A 12,428-nucleotide genomic window follows, 5' to 3' on the forward strand; every position below is an offset into this window, starting at 1 on the left:
CCTGTAGAAAAGAGCATGCAGTTGCTCCAGGAAGGCAGGCAGGAACTATGTTTCTTCTCTCCTGTGCTGAGAATTGGGTCTAGATGCTCTGTGCTCACCAAGCCTTCACCTCTGATCCCCATGCAGGCCCCCTCTTCCTCACCAGGAGCAGAAATGGGGGCTACCCAGAGCTCTGCAAAAGAACCTACAACCCCAGTGCTGGCCCACAGAACTACTGTGATGCAGAATCACAGAATCACAGAATCCCAAGGGTTGGAAGGGACCTAAAAAGATCATCTAGTCCAACCCCCCTGCAAGAGCAGGGTAACCTACAGTACATCACACAGGAACTTGTCCAGGCGGGCCTTGAATATCTCCAGTGTAGGAGACTCCACAACCCCCCTGGGCAACCTGTTCCAGTGCTCTGTCACTCTTACAGTAAAGAAGTTCTTCCTGATGTTAACGTGGAACCTCCTATGTTCCAGTTTACACCCATTGCCCCTTGTCCTATCACTGGATATCACTGAAAAAAGCCTAGCTCCATCATCCTGACACCTACCCTTTACATATTTGTAAACATTGATGAGGTCACCCCTCAGTCTCCTCTTCTCCAAGCTAAAGAGACCCAGCTCCCTCAGCCTCTCCTCATAAGGGAGATGTTCCACTCCCTTAATCATCTTTGTGGCTCTGCGCTGGACTCCTTCAAGCAATTCCCTGTCCTTCTTGAACAGAGGGGCCCAGAACTGGACGCAATATTCCAGATGCGGCCTCACCAAGGCTGAGTAGAGGGGGAGGAGAACCTCTCTTGACCTACTAACCACTCCCTTTCTAATGCACCCTAAGATGCCATTTGCCTTCTTGGCCACAAGAGCACATTGCTGGCTCATGGTCATCCTCCTATCCACCAGGACCCCCAGGTCCCTTTCCCCTTCGCTACTTTCCAGCAGGTCAACCCCCAACCTGTACTGGTACATGGGGTTGTTCTTCCCCAGATGCAAGACTCTACACTTGCCCTTGTTAAATTTCATCAAGTTTCTCCCCGCCCAACTCTCCAGCCTGTCCAGGTCTCGCTGAATGGCAGCACAGTCCTCTGGTGTGTCAGCCACTCCTCCCAGTTTTGTGTCATCAGCAAACTTGCTGAGGGTGCACTCAGTTCCCTCATCCAGGTCATTGATGAAAATATTAAACAGCACCGGTCCCAGCACCGACCCCTGAGGAACTCCACTAGTCACAGACCTCCAGCTAGATTCTGCGCCATTGACCACAACTCTCTGCCTTCTTCCTTTCAACCAGTTCTCGATCCACCTCACTACTTGATCGTCAAGCCCACACTTCCTTAGCTTATCTATGAGGATGCTGTGGGAGACAGTATCAAATGCCTTACTGAAATCAAGAAAAACTACATCTACCGCTCTACCATCATCCCTCCACCTAGTCACTTCCTCATAGAAGGCTATAAGGTTGGTCATACATGACTTCCCCCTCATAAAACCATGTTGGCTGTTCTTAATGACCCCCTCATCCTTGATATGCCTAGTGATGGAGTCAAGAATAAGTTGTTCCATCATCTTTCCAGGGATGGAGGTAAGGCTGACCGGTCTATAATTACCCGGGTCCTCCTTCTTGCCCTTCTTATAGATTGGTGTGACCTTTGCCATCCGCCAATCCTCAGGCACCTCGCCCGTTTCCCACGACTTACCAAAGATGATGGAAAGTGGCCTAGCAATGACCTCCGCCAGCTCATGCAGCACAAGGCCCAGGCTTACCTGAAGCATCTCTTTGTGCACTGTGTTCTTTCCATATTCACTGCAAAGCTGCTCACTCAGTATCTGCAGCTCACGTCCAAACTGGATCATTCGCTCCGTGGCAGCATGGTTCCCTCCACAGAGTTGCCTCTGGGCGCAGCTGTCTTCTAGAAGAAAGGCAGTGGAGAAGTAACAACCATCTTTCATTCCCCACCACTGCCCTCTCTGTGACATGCCACCCATAAACTCCATCCCCTTCTGGAGCAGGTAGCTGCTCTCCACTCTAAGTTTATCCCACTGGAAGCTTTTTGTGATCCCTGCACTGCAAGAGCCAGTAATGTTTTTTCATAGCACCTTTTAGGTAGAGGGAAAACTTGAGCTCAATTTGCTTAATGCCTGAGGATTAGCTACATTTTGAGTCCTCTGATAAAACCATGGGAGCTTGCAACTCCAACTGTGTTTCCCCTTCATATGTGTAATATAGTGCACACAACATGGAAACTCCTCGTCTAACCAATCCCAGACTCCAAAAACTTTCAGAGATGCTAACACCACCAACTTCCCAGAACTGGTTGCCCACAAGACCCATTCTAACTGGAGGAATCCCCAGTTTCAGAGGCAGTGTAGCCGATTAATCCTTTCTCTCCTGGCTAAAGCATCCACAAACACAACAGTTGTAGCTGACTGCACTTTGCTGAGGACACTTTGTGACTGGGCATCAGCCAGCTTTGCACAGCTCTGTTCAGTTCCTCAGCTGGCAAAAGTGCCAGGACTGCTTTGAGCTGGTTTCACAACCAGTGCTGAATAACCCTTTGACTCCTATTGCTTTCCCTGCTCCACATCACCAGCACTGCTGAGACTATGAAAAGCCAGAGCTAGTTTAGTTCCATGACAGATTCCTCTTCCCCATGAAACAGGCATCTCGAGAACTTCATTCACTGGGCTAGGTATGTGTTTTTTTTTCCTCTACAATCCAATTACAATTTAACTCTCAATACCAACTCTTTCTATTTCCCTTTACCCCTCCTGCCTCTGAGGCCTTACCCATGCTGGATTCATCTGCCTGCAGGATCTCTTCATGTTTGTAGGTTCCATTCATTATCCTGGTGGATGAACGTTCTGGGTCTCTGTTTGAATAATGCTCAGCCTCCATTTCCATCTCACTGTCACTGAGGTGAAAGGAAGAAAGATAGGTCGGAAGTGGGTCCATGCAAACCTCATGAAGTTCAACAAGGCCAAGGGCAAGTTCCTGCACTTGGGTCGGGGCAATCCCAAACACAAATTACAGGCTGGACAGAGACTGAATGGAGCAGCCCTGAGAAGGACTTAGGGGTGTTGGTCAATGAGAACCTCTCCATGACCCACCAGTGAACACCTGAGCCCAGAAACCACCCATGCCCTGGACTGCATCTCTACAGCGTAAGCAGCAGGTTGAGGGAGGGTATTCTTCTCTTCTACTGTGCTCTGGGGAGACCCCTCCCTGCAGTCCTGCATCCAGCTCTGGGGCAGCACCACAAGAGGGACGTGGAGCTGTTGGAGCGAGACCAGAGGAGGCCACAGAGATGCTACGAGAGTTGGATCAGCTCTGCTCTGGAGACAGGCTGAGAGGGCTGGGCTGGTTCAGCCTAGAGAAGGCTCCAGGGAAACCTTAGAGCAGCTCCCAGTGCCTAAAGGGGCTACAAGAAACCTGGAGAGGGGCTTTGGACAAGGACCTGTAGGGACAGGGACAAGGGGGAATGGCTTTAACCTGCCAGAGGGGAGACTGAGATGAGATCTTAGGCAGAAGTTCTTCCCTGTGAGGGTGGTGAGGCACTGGCAAAGGCTGCCCAGAGAAGCTATGGCTGCCCCATCTCTGGCAGTGTTCAAGGCCAGGTTGGACAGGGTTTGAAGCAACCTGCTCTAGTGGAAGGTGTCCCTGCCTGGGGCAGGAGGCTGGAACTGGATGAGCTTTAAGGTCCCTTCCAACCCAAACCACTCTGTGATTCTATGAGCCCCCAAGCCCAAGCCAGAGCAGGGGAACCGGAACAGGCTTGTTTCTGCTGGGAATAGTAGTGATCTTGTAGATAATGAGGAGTTATTCTGCTGTTCAGAAGAGCAGGACAGATGTCTGGCTCCTCAGAAAGCAAACTGAGCCCTCTCCCACCATCTCAGCCTCCTCAGGCATCTACAAAGGAAAAAAAATACCTGGTTTCTTGATTACTCATACTACTGTGCTGCTGAGATTTAGTAGAATCTGTAGAATTAGACTTGGAGTAGTTCACAGATGAGGGGGAGGAGGAAGATGAAGATGATGAACTCAGTGTTGGGTATTTATTGTGACTCTGTTTGCTTTTCGTGGACATGACTCCATTTCTACAGGTTAGACTATCTGCTCCTGAAAGTCAAGAGGAAAGGGAAAAATGAGACCAGACTGACAATATAATTCGATTGTGAAGCCAACAGTTTAGCAAGAGAGCAAGCCCCAAAGGAAGAAAGCAAAATAAGGATGCAGAGCTTCAATTATGGCTTATTGTTCTTAAATTCAATGGGGCTTAGAGAAAACGCAAATGAATATGGAAGGAACCCCACTGCTCAGCAGCAACATCCAAGCTTAAGGAAGTTCTAAAACCAGGCTGTAAATAAAAGATGATCAGAAACAGCTCACACAAGTATAGAAATTATTGTTGAAATATGAAGCATAGATGGTTTGTAAAGAAGTTTACCAACTCTCAACTGCTCCCCCAAAAAGGTCCCTAACAAGCTGTGGAACTCACTGATGCAGGACGCAAACCCTTGGTCATTACTGCAAATTTTATATGGATTCAGAAAGGACTGGCTAAACTTACAAGGGCTATTTAACACCCAGACCACTGCAAATGATTAGAGGCTCAAATAATATTTTGGGAAAACCTCAGTATGGTTTTTCTGCTTTCATATATTCTTCCCTAGGCAACTACTATTGACCACAGGATCTTGGCTAGATGATGGGACCTGGGCATGGCTGTTTTTCTAGAAATAGTGATATATCCAAATTCATCAGCTGATCACACAGTTATATTTATAGCTAGGGAATTTCTGGTTTTATGATGACAACAGAGATTCAAACAAGGAGCAATTTTGTGCATTTCAATGACAAAGATGCAGCAGACTGTGCACAACAGTTCTGCTTAACATTTTAAATATGCAGTGATGAAATGATCACTATTTTCAAAGCACAAGGCCTGACAGAGAGAACTGTGAAGGTGATGTCCCATGGATAGAGACATACATATGAATGCTGCCTCGTGCTACAGGTGTAGGCATCTCCTAGCTGAAAAAAGGTATTACCAAGAGCTTTTATAGACTGATGGGATGATTCTGACTATCTAGTCGGAGAAACATACCCAGGGCTCCGCATAACACAACACAGGAAAAAAAGATATTGGCTTAGGAAGGTGAGTGACAGCTTGGAGGCATTCATAGAATCATAGAATAGTTAGGGTTGGAAAGGACCTTAAGATCATCCAGTTCCAACCCGCCTGCCATGGGCAGGGACACCTCACACTAAACTATAGCACCCAAGGCTCTGTCCAACCTGGCCTTGAACACCACCAGGGATGGAGCATTCAACAACTTCCCTGGGCAACCCATTCCAGTGCCTCACCACCCTTACAGTAAAGAACTTCCTCCTTATATCCAATCTAAACTTCCCCTGCTTAAGTTTTAACCCGTTGCCCCGTGTCCAATCACTACAGTCCCTAATGAAGAATCCCTCCCCAGTACTTGTCAATTCAAGTACTTGTCTTCCTTTCATTTCAGTGTTTGCTTGTCCACAACAGTGGGAATACTGAAACAAAATACACATAGATGGCTGTGAGCCTGTTACGGGCCACCTGATCAAGAGAACTCAGTGGACGAAGCAATCTATAGACAGATAGGAGCAGTCTCATGCTCCCAGGCTTTTGTCCTCATGGAGAACTTCAACCACCCTGATATCTGTTGGAGGGACAGTACAGTCCAGCACAAGCAATCAAGGAGGTTCCTCAATTGTGTGGAAGACAACTTCCTCCTGCAAGTAATAGAGGAGCTGACAAGGAGAGGTGCCATGCTTGACCTCATGCTCACCAACAGGGAGGGGCTGGTAGGGAATGTAACACTCCAAGGCAGCCTTGGCTGCAGCAATCATGAGATGGTAGAGTTTGAGATCCTCAGGGCAGTGAGAAGAGCACGCAGCAAGCTCACTGCCCTGGACTTCAAGAGATCAGACTTTGGCCTCTCACCTGCTACAAGCTCAGTAGTGTTGTGTTCCAACTAGAAGGAAATGGGGCAAGAAGGCCAGGAGACCTCCATGGATGGATAAAGAGCTGCTGAGGAAGCTTAGATGGACAAAATAAGCTTATAGAAGGTGAAAGTAAGGACAGGCGGCCTGGGAAGAATACAGGGAAACTGCCCAGGAAGCTAAGGTCCAGCTAGAATTAAATCTGGCAAGGGATGTGAAAGATAACAAGAAGGGCTTCTATAGGTATGTAGCAAAATGAAAGACAGATGAATGATAATGTGGGCCCTCTCCGGAAGCTATCAGGAGAAATGGCTACCCTGGATTTGGAGAACGCTGAGGTTCTCAACAACTTCTTTGCCTCAGTCTTCACTGGCAAATGCTCTGACCACACCACCCAAGTCTTGGAAGGCAGATGCAGGGACTGTGAGAATGAAGACCGTAGGCCCACTGTAGGAGAGGATCAGGTTTGAGACCATCTTAAGAACCTGAATGTGCACAAGTCCATGGGACCTGATGAAATCCATCCGTGAGTCCTGAAGGAGCTGGTGAATAAAGTTGCTAAGCCACTGACCATCACATTTGAAAAATCATGGCAGTCAGGTGAAGTTCCTGATGACTGGGAAAAGGGAAATATAGCCCCCATTATCAAGAAGGTAAAACGGAAGACCTGGGAATCTATAGACCAGTCAGTCTCACCTCTGTGCCTAGCAAAATCTTGGAGCAGATTCTCCTGGAAAGCATGCTAAGTCACATGAAAAACAATGAGGTGGTTGGTGACAGTGTCCTGGATTCAGCTGTAACAGGTATTTTTCTCCTTCCTAGTAGCTGCTGCAGTGCTGTGCTTTGGCTTCAGTCTGAGAACAATGCTGATAACACACTGATGTTGTTTTCAGTTGTTGCTAAGTAATGCTCACCCTGACCGAGGACTTTGAGTCTCATGCGCTGCCAGTGAGGAGAGGCACAAGAAGCAGGGAGGAAGCAGAGGCAGGACACCTGACCCAAACTATCCAAAGGGGTATTCCATGCCACAGTACGTCATGCCCAGTACAGAATCTTGGGAGAGTTACCCAGAAGGGGCTGATGGCTGCTCAGGTCAGGCTGGGTATGGGTCGACAGGTGGTGAGCAACTGTATTCTCTCCCCTTGTTATTTCCCTTATCATTACTATTGGTGATAGTAGTAGTGGTTTTGTATTATACCTTTGTTACTGGACTGTTCTTATCTCAACCCATGGGATTTACATTGTTTCCTTTCTCTTCCCCATCCCCCTGGGAGTGGGGCGAGGAAGAGGAGGGGGAGTGAGCGAGGGGCTGCGTGGTTCTGAGTTACCAGCTGGGCTTAAACCACAACAGCCAGCCAGCATGGCTTCACTAAGGGGAACTCCTGCCTGACCAATTTGGTGACCCTTCTATGTTAGGGCTACAGAACTGCTGGACTGAGGCAGAGCAGTTAATGTAATCTACCTGGACTTCTGCAAAACGTTTGATGCTGTCCCGCACGACATCCTTGTTTCTAAACTGGAGAGACATTAGTTTGATAGATGCACCACTCGGTGGATAAAGAATTGGCTGGGTGGCCACATGCAAAGAGTTGTGGTCAACAGCTCAGTGTCCAGTTGGAGACCAACAATGAGTGGTGTCCCTCAGGGATCGGTGCTGAGACCAATCTTGTTCAACATCTTTGTCAGCAACACGACAGTGCACCCCCTGCAAGTTGGCTAAGAACACCAAGCTGTGTGGTTCAGTTGATACACTAGATGGAAAGGATGCCATCCACAGGGACCTTGACACACTTGAGAGGTGGACTTATGCCAACCTCATGAAGTTCAACCAAGCCAAGTGCAAGGTCCTACATCTCAGTCCGAGCAATCTCAGGCACAGCTACAGGCTGGGCAGAGAAGAGATTCAGAGCAGCAGTGCAGTGAAGGACTTGGGGATGCTGGTCAATGAGAAACTGAACATGATCTGCTTCACTGTGTGCTTGCAGGCCAGAAACCAACCATGTCCTGGGCTGCAGCAAAAGAAGCATGACCAGCAGGTCAAAGGAAGTGATCTTGCCCCTCTGCTCTGCTCTCTTGAGATCCCACTTGAAGCACTGTGTGCACTTCTGGTGTCATCAAAATAAGGACATGGAGCTATTGGAGCATGTCCAGAGGAGGGCCACGAGGATGATAAGGGGGCTAGAGCACCTCCTATATGAAGACAAGCTGAGAAAGTTGGGGCTGTTCAGCCTGGAGAAGAGAAGGCTGCATGGAGACCTCATAGCAGCCTTCCAATATCTGAAGGGTCCTAACAAGGATGTGGTGAGGGACTCTTCATCAGGGACTCTAGTGATAGGACAAGGGGTAATGGGTTCAAGCTTTAACAGGGGAAGTTCAGGTTAGATATAAGGAAGAAGTTCTTTACTGTGAGGGTGGTGGGGCACTGGAACAGGTGGCCCGAAGTAGTGGTGAATGCTCCATCCCAGGTGAATGCTTCAAGGCCAGATTGGACAGAACCTTGGGCAACATGGTCTAGGGTGAGGCATCCCTGCCCATGGCAGGGGGTTGGAACTGGATGATCTTAAGTTCTTTTCCAACCCAAACCATTTTGAGTCTCCGCTTATGTCTTGCAAGAGCAAAGTCCACGAGAGCAGTCGATACTCTAATGCAAGGCATCCCCCTAACCTTTTGCTCAGTTGGCCAGGACAGAGCATCTTCTGCTCAGTTTTCACTGGAAAGCAATTCTTTTGCAGACTCCAAGGTCCAGGAGCATGCTTTGTTTTCCAGACCTCTTTGTACAGCTCTGTCAGTGGAACACTGAGTCACTAGTGGCTGCACTAGAAGGCCACCTTCAAAAGCTTCTTTTCTGTGAAAATAACTTGCTGTGCAGACAACTGTCAGTGGAAAATAACTAATGCAAAACCAGTTCTGCAATAGTGTAGACACACCCATAATCACAGTATGTCTTCTCAGATGGTTATCAGAAAGGAAAGGAGAATTCATAGAATAATGCACAGAAAGTAGCAGGTAAGGTAACACACAACCATGTGCACCTTTGACATTTGCTCTTCTCAGTACAAGACACAGAAAACACACTTACCAGTACTATGAATGTGTGAGTTGCTTGATCCATGTCTAGGACTTAAGCTGGGGGATCTGGGGTAACTGTCCTGGAATCTGGGGCTGCGGGCACTGAAACAACGGACTTCACTATCTGTCCCGATCACCATCTCCACAAACTGCCGACACCTGGTTGCACAGGAGGTAAGAAGGAGAAGAGGCTGCATGACAGCCAGGATGCTCTGCACCAAGGCTTCCTCAGTTACCGAGTGGAGAACTTCTGGGAACTGCATAGGAGTTGTTAAACTTCTTGGCTTTCAAAAAGACATTCCAGACTCCTGGTACCCATGCATTGCAAGTGCTCTGATAATGCTATAGGAGGAAGGAATTTGGAAACTGCAACTTCAAAGTTAATGAACATTGAGACATTCCCAAAAAGGAAGCTTATTTCCATTGTGGTAAGAATAAACTGCTCCTTTACAGCATATGCTTTCATCTCCATCACTTCTAGCAGGTACTCCAAAATTCAATTGTGGGTTGGGTTTTTTTTTGTTTGTTTTTTTTTTTTTTTGGGGTTTTTTCTGGTTTTTTGTTGTTGTTGTTTTTTTTTTTTTTTTGGTTGGTTGGTTGGTTGGTTGGTTGGTTTGGTATTTTTTTTTCCAGGTAAAAGATACTAGATCTGCCAAACATCATAGTTCCCCCACTACTCCATCAGCCTAGAAATACTGGTGGCTAATAGAAAACAGAGAAGTAAGGGTAAAAAATGCAATATCCACAGGGACAGTGAGGACAGCTCCTCCTTTAGCTTTACTGGGAATTGGCCTTATATGTCTCAGAAGGCTGGGGAGAGCCACTCTGTATGGCTGGAAAAATTGGGACACATAAGTTCTTTTTCCTTTTAAACTCTTCCCCAGACAGCCTTTTCTATACCTCTGCCTTTCTAGGAACCTTCACAGTGACTACCACGTGCTCCAGTGTTGCAAGATCTCCACAAGACAAGTAAAGGCCATCTGTGAAGGAGCAGAAACTCCTTCACAGAGCTAAAATTTCACCTACCTCTGGCCTGACCTCACAAGGCAAAGCCATACCAGGTCTGAGCAGCAACAACAGGGCTAGATCTACATTGCTACAAGGACTGTGCAAAGGACTGAACCTCTGTCCTCTCCCACCTGCTCTTGAAGGGATCTCAAACAGTTTAAATTCAGACAAAGGTGTGCAGCCAGACTGGATGGCTGGACAGCCTCTTTCTTCTCTCCATCTACACATTTCAACATGAGGGAGTATAAAACTATTCATACTTACTTTAACATGAAGAGCAGGTTAGGGCTATGTTCTAGGAGACCAGGATAGAGCTGCTGGGTGGCTTCTATAGCCTCTCCCATTCTGCCTGCTAACACTAGCTTCTGTATTCCTGAAAGCAAAAGGAGATCCATTGACACACAGGACTGGCCAACAAAAATGGCCAGAGGAGTTGTCTCACATATGCTACATGGCTCCCCACTACCACCTTGCCCATGGGCTAGGAAGAACTGGGGAACACATCTTGTTTATTATGGATTAGGGTGAGGAAAAGCCTGATAGAATGTTAGTAGCTCAGAAACACCAAGAGTAGAAGGATCTGAAGGATAAAGTAGGTGCACTGGGGTGAGGTGCTCTGGGACTTTTGTCCTTTAGTCCCAGAGCTATGTAGCCATGGAAAAGAAAGCAGGACACAACAATTTCGGAAGTCATCACCAAGCATGAAGGTGGTCTTCAGGAGTAGTCAGCCTGGATTCACCAAGGGTAAATCTTGCTTGACCAATCTGATAGCCTTCTATGATGACATGGCAGGATAGGTTGATGAGGGGAGAGCAGTGGATGTTATCTACCTCGACTTCAGCAAGGCTTTTAACACTGTCTCACATAACATCCTGGTAGGATAGGAAACGTGGGTTAGATGAATGGACAGCGAGGTAGATTGAGAACTGACTGAATGGCAGAGCTCAGAGGGCTGTGATCAGTGGAGTAGAATCCAGTTGGAGGCCTGTAGTCAGTGGTTTTCCCCAGGGATCAATACTGGGTCCAGACTTATTCAACTTGTTCAGCAAGTTTGCTGATGATATGAAGCTGGGGGAGTGGCTGATACACCTGAAGTTGTGTGGCCATTCAGTGGGACCTTGATAGGCTGGAGAATTGGGCAGAGAGAAACCTAATGAGGTTCAAAAGGGGCAAAGTACTGCACCTGGGGAGGAAGAACCCCAAGTACCAGCACAGGTTGGGGTGCTGACCTACTAGAGAGCAGTTCAGCTCAGAAGGACCTGGTAGATGATTGGTAGATGATAAATTGACTATGAGCCAGCAGTGTGCCCTTGAGCCAGGAGGGCCAAAAGTGTCCTGGGGTGCATCGGGAGGAGTGTGGCCAGCAGTCGAGGGAGGTGATGCTCCCCCTCTACTTGACCCTGGTGAGGCCACATCTGGAGCACTGTGTCCAGTTCTGGGCTCCTCAGTACAAGAAAGACAAGGAGCTACTGAGAGGGTCCAGTGGAGGCCACAAGGATGATCAGGGGTCTGGAGCATCTCTCTTATGAGGAGAGACTGTGGGAGCTGGGGCTGTTTAGTCTATCGAAGAGCAGACAGAGGGGATCTCATCAATGCAGATCAATACCTCAAAGGCAGGTGCCAGAAGGATGGTGCCAACTCTTTTCAGTGGTGCCCAAAGACAGGATGAAGAGCAATGGCCATAAACTAACACACAACATGAAGAAGAACTTCTTTCTGTTGAGCACTGGAACAGGCTGCCCAGGGGGGTTGTGGAATCTCCCTCTCTGGAGACATTCAAAACCCACCTGGTTCTTGTGTGACCTGCTCTAGATGGCCCTGCCTTGGTAGGGGATGATCCCCAGAGGTCCCTTCCAACACTAATGGTTCTGTGATTCTGTGAAGACCCCAGGTCACCCCCATGTTACATCCTCTGGCTGGTTCACACTTGGAAGTGTATGTATGGCTGAGCATCAGACAAGCAGAGTATTCTTAGAGGGTCTGCAGGCTTAAACCACGGCCCAGTGCTGTTTCCCCAATATCACTACCTCTAAGTAGAAGTAGGTATACCAACAAAACCGGGCTCCTGCAAGTCCCACCTCAATGCATTGAAGTAACCTGAGCTTGGCCTGCAATAAGAATGTGGCACCTGTAAGCTGGCTCCAAGAATCAGCTACTGACTAAGCTAGAAACAGCCCACTGAGTTTTATGCTTCTAGAAGGTGCAAAGACACGAGGCAGAAGCCATCTATGATCCTGGGTGTTCATGGCCCGCACGTGTCAGAAGACACAAGTGCAAGACCTAACTTGGGATCCCACCCCTGAACATTCAGCAAAGCTGCTGATCTACTGAGGTTCACACTTTTTTTTTTTTTTAACAAGTGTCCTTAGAACTACAAATGCATTGCACTT

At 47.9% G+C, this 12,428-nt stretch overlaps 1 protein-coding gene across 1 annotated transcript in view; it reads right to left on the reverse strand.

Moving 5' to 3' along the window:
• The window catches only part of LOC136004433 (ran-binding protein 10-like), an 88,513-nt gene that overhangs the window by 11,412 nt on the left and 64,673 nt on the right, over positions 1-12,428 (reverse strand). The window contains exons 9-13 of the mRNA XM_065660924.1: positions 10,303-10,411; positions 9,041-9,189; positions 3,909-4,098; positions 2,769-2,893; positions 1,746-1,891 (exon numbers count right to left, since the gene is read on the reverse strand). Coding sequence (XP_065516996.1) covers positions 1,746-1,891; positions 2,769-2,893; positions 3,909-4,098; positions 9,041-9,189; positions 10,303-10,411 — 719 coding nt within the window. The remainder of the gene's footprint in view (positions 1-1,745; positions 1,892-2,768; positions 2,894-3,908; positions 4,099-9,040; positions 9,190-10,302; positions 10,412-12,428) is intronic.

Source organism: Lathamus discolor, chromosome W (genome assembly GCF_037157495.1).
Source record: "Lathamus discolor isolate bLatDis1 chromosome W, bLatDis1.hap1, whole genome shotgun sequence".
In the NCBI taxonomy this organism is placed as follows: domain Eukaryota; kingdom Metazoa; phylum Chordata; class Aves; order Psittaciformes; family Psittacidae; genus Lathamus; species Lathamus discolor.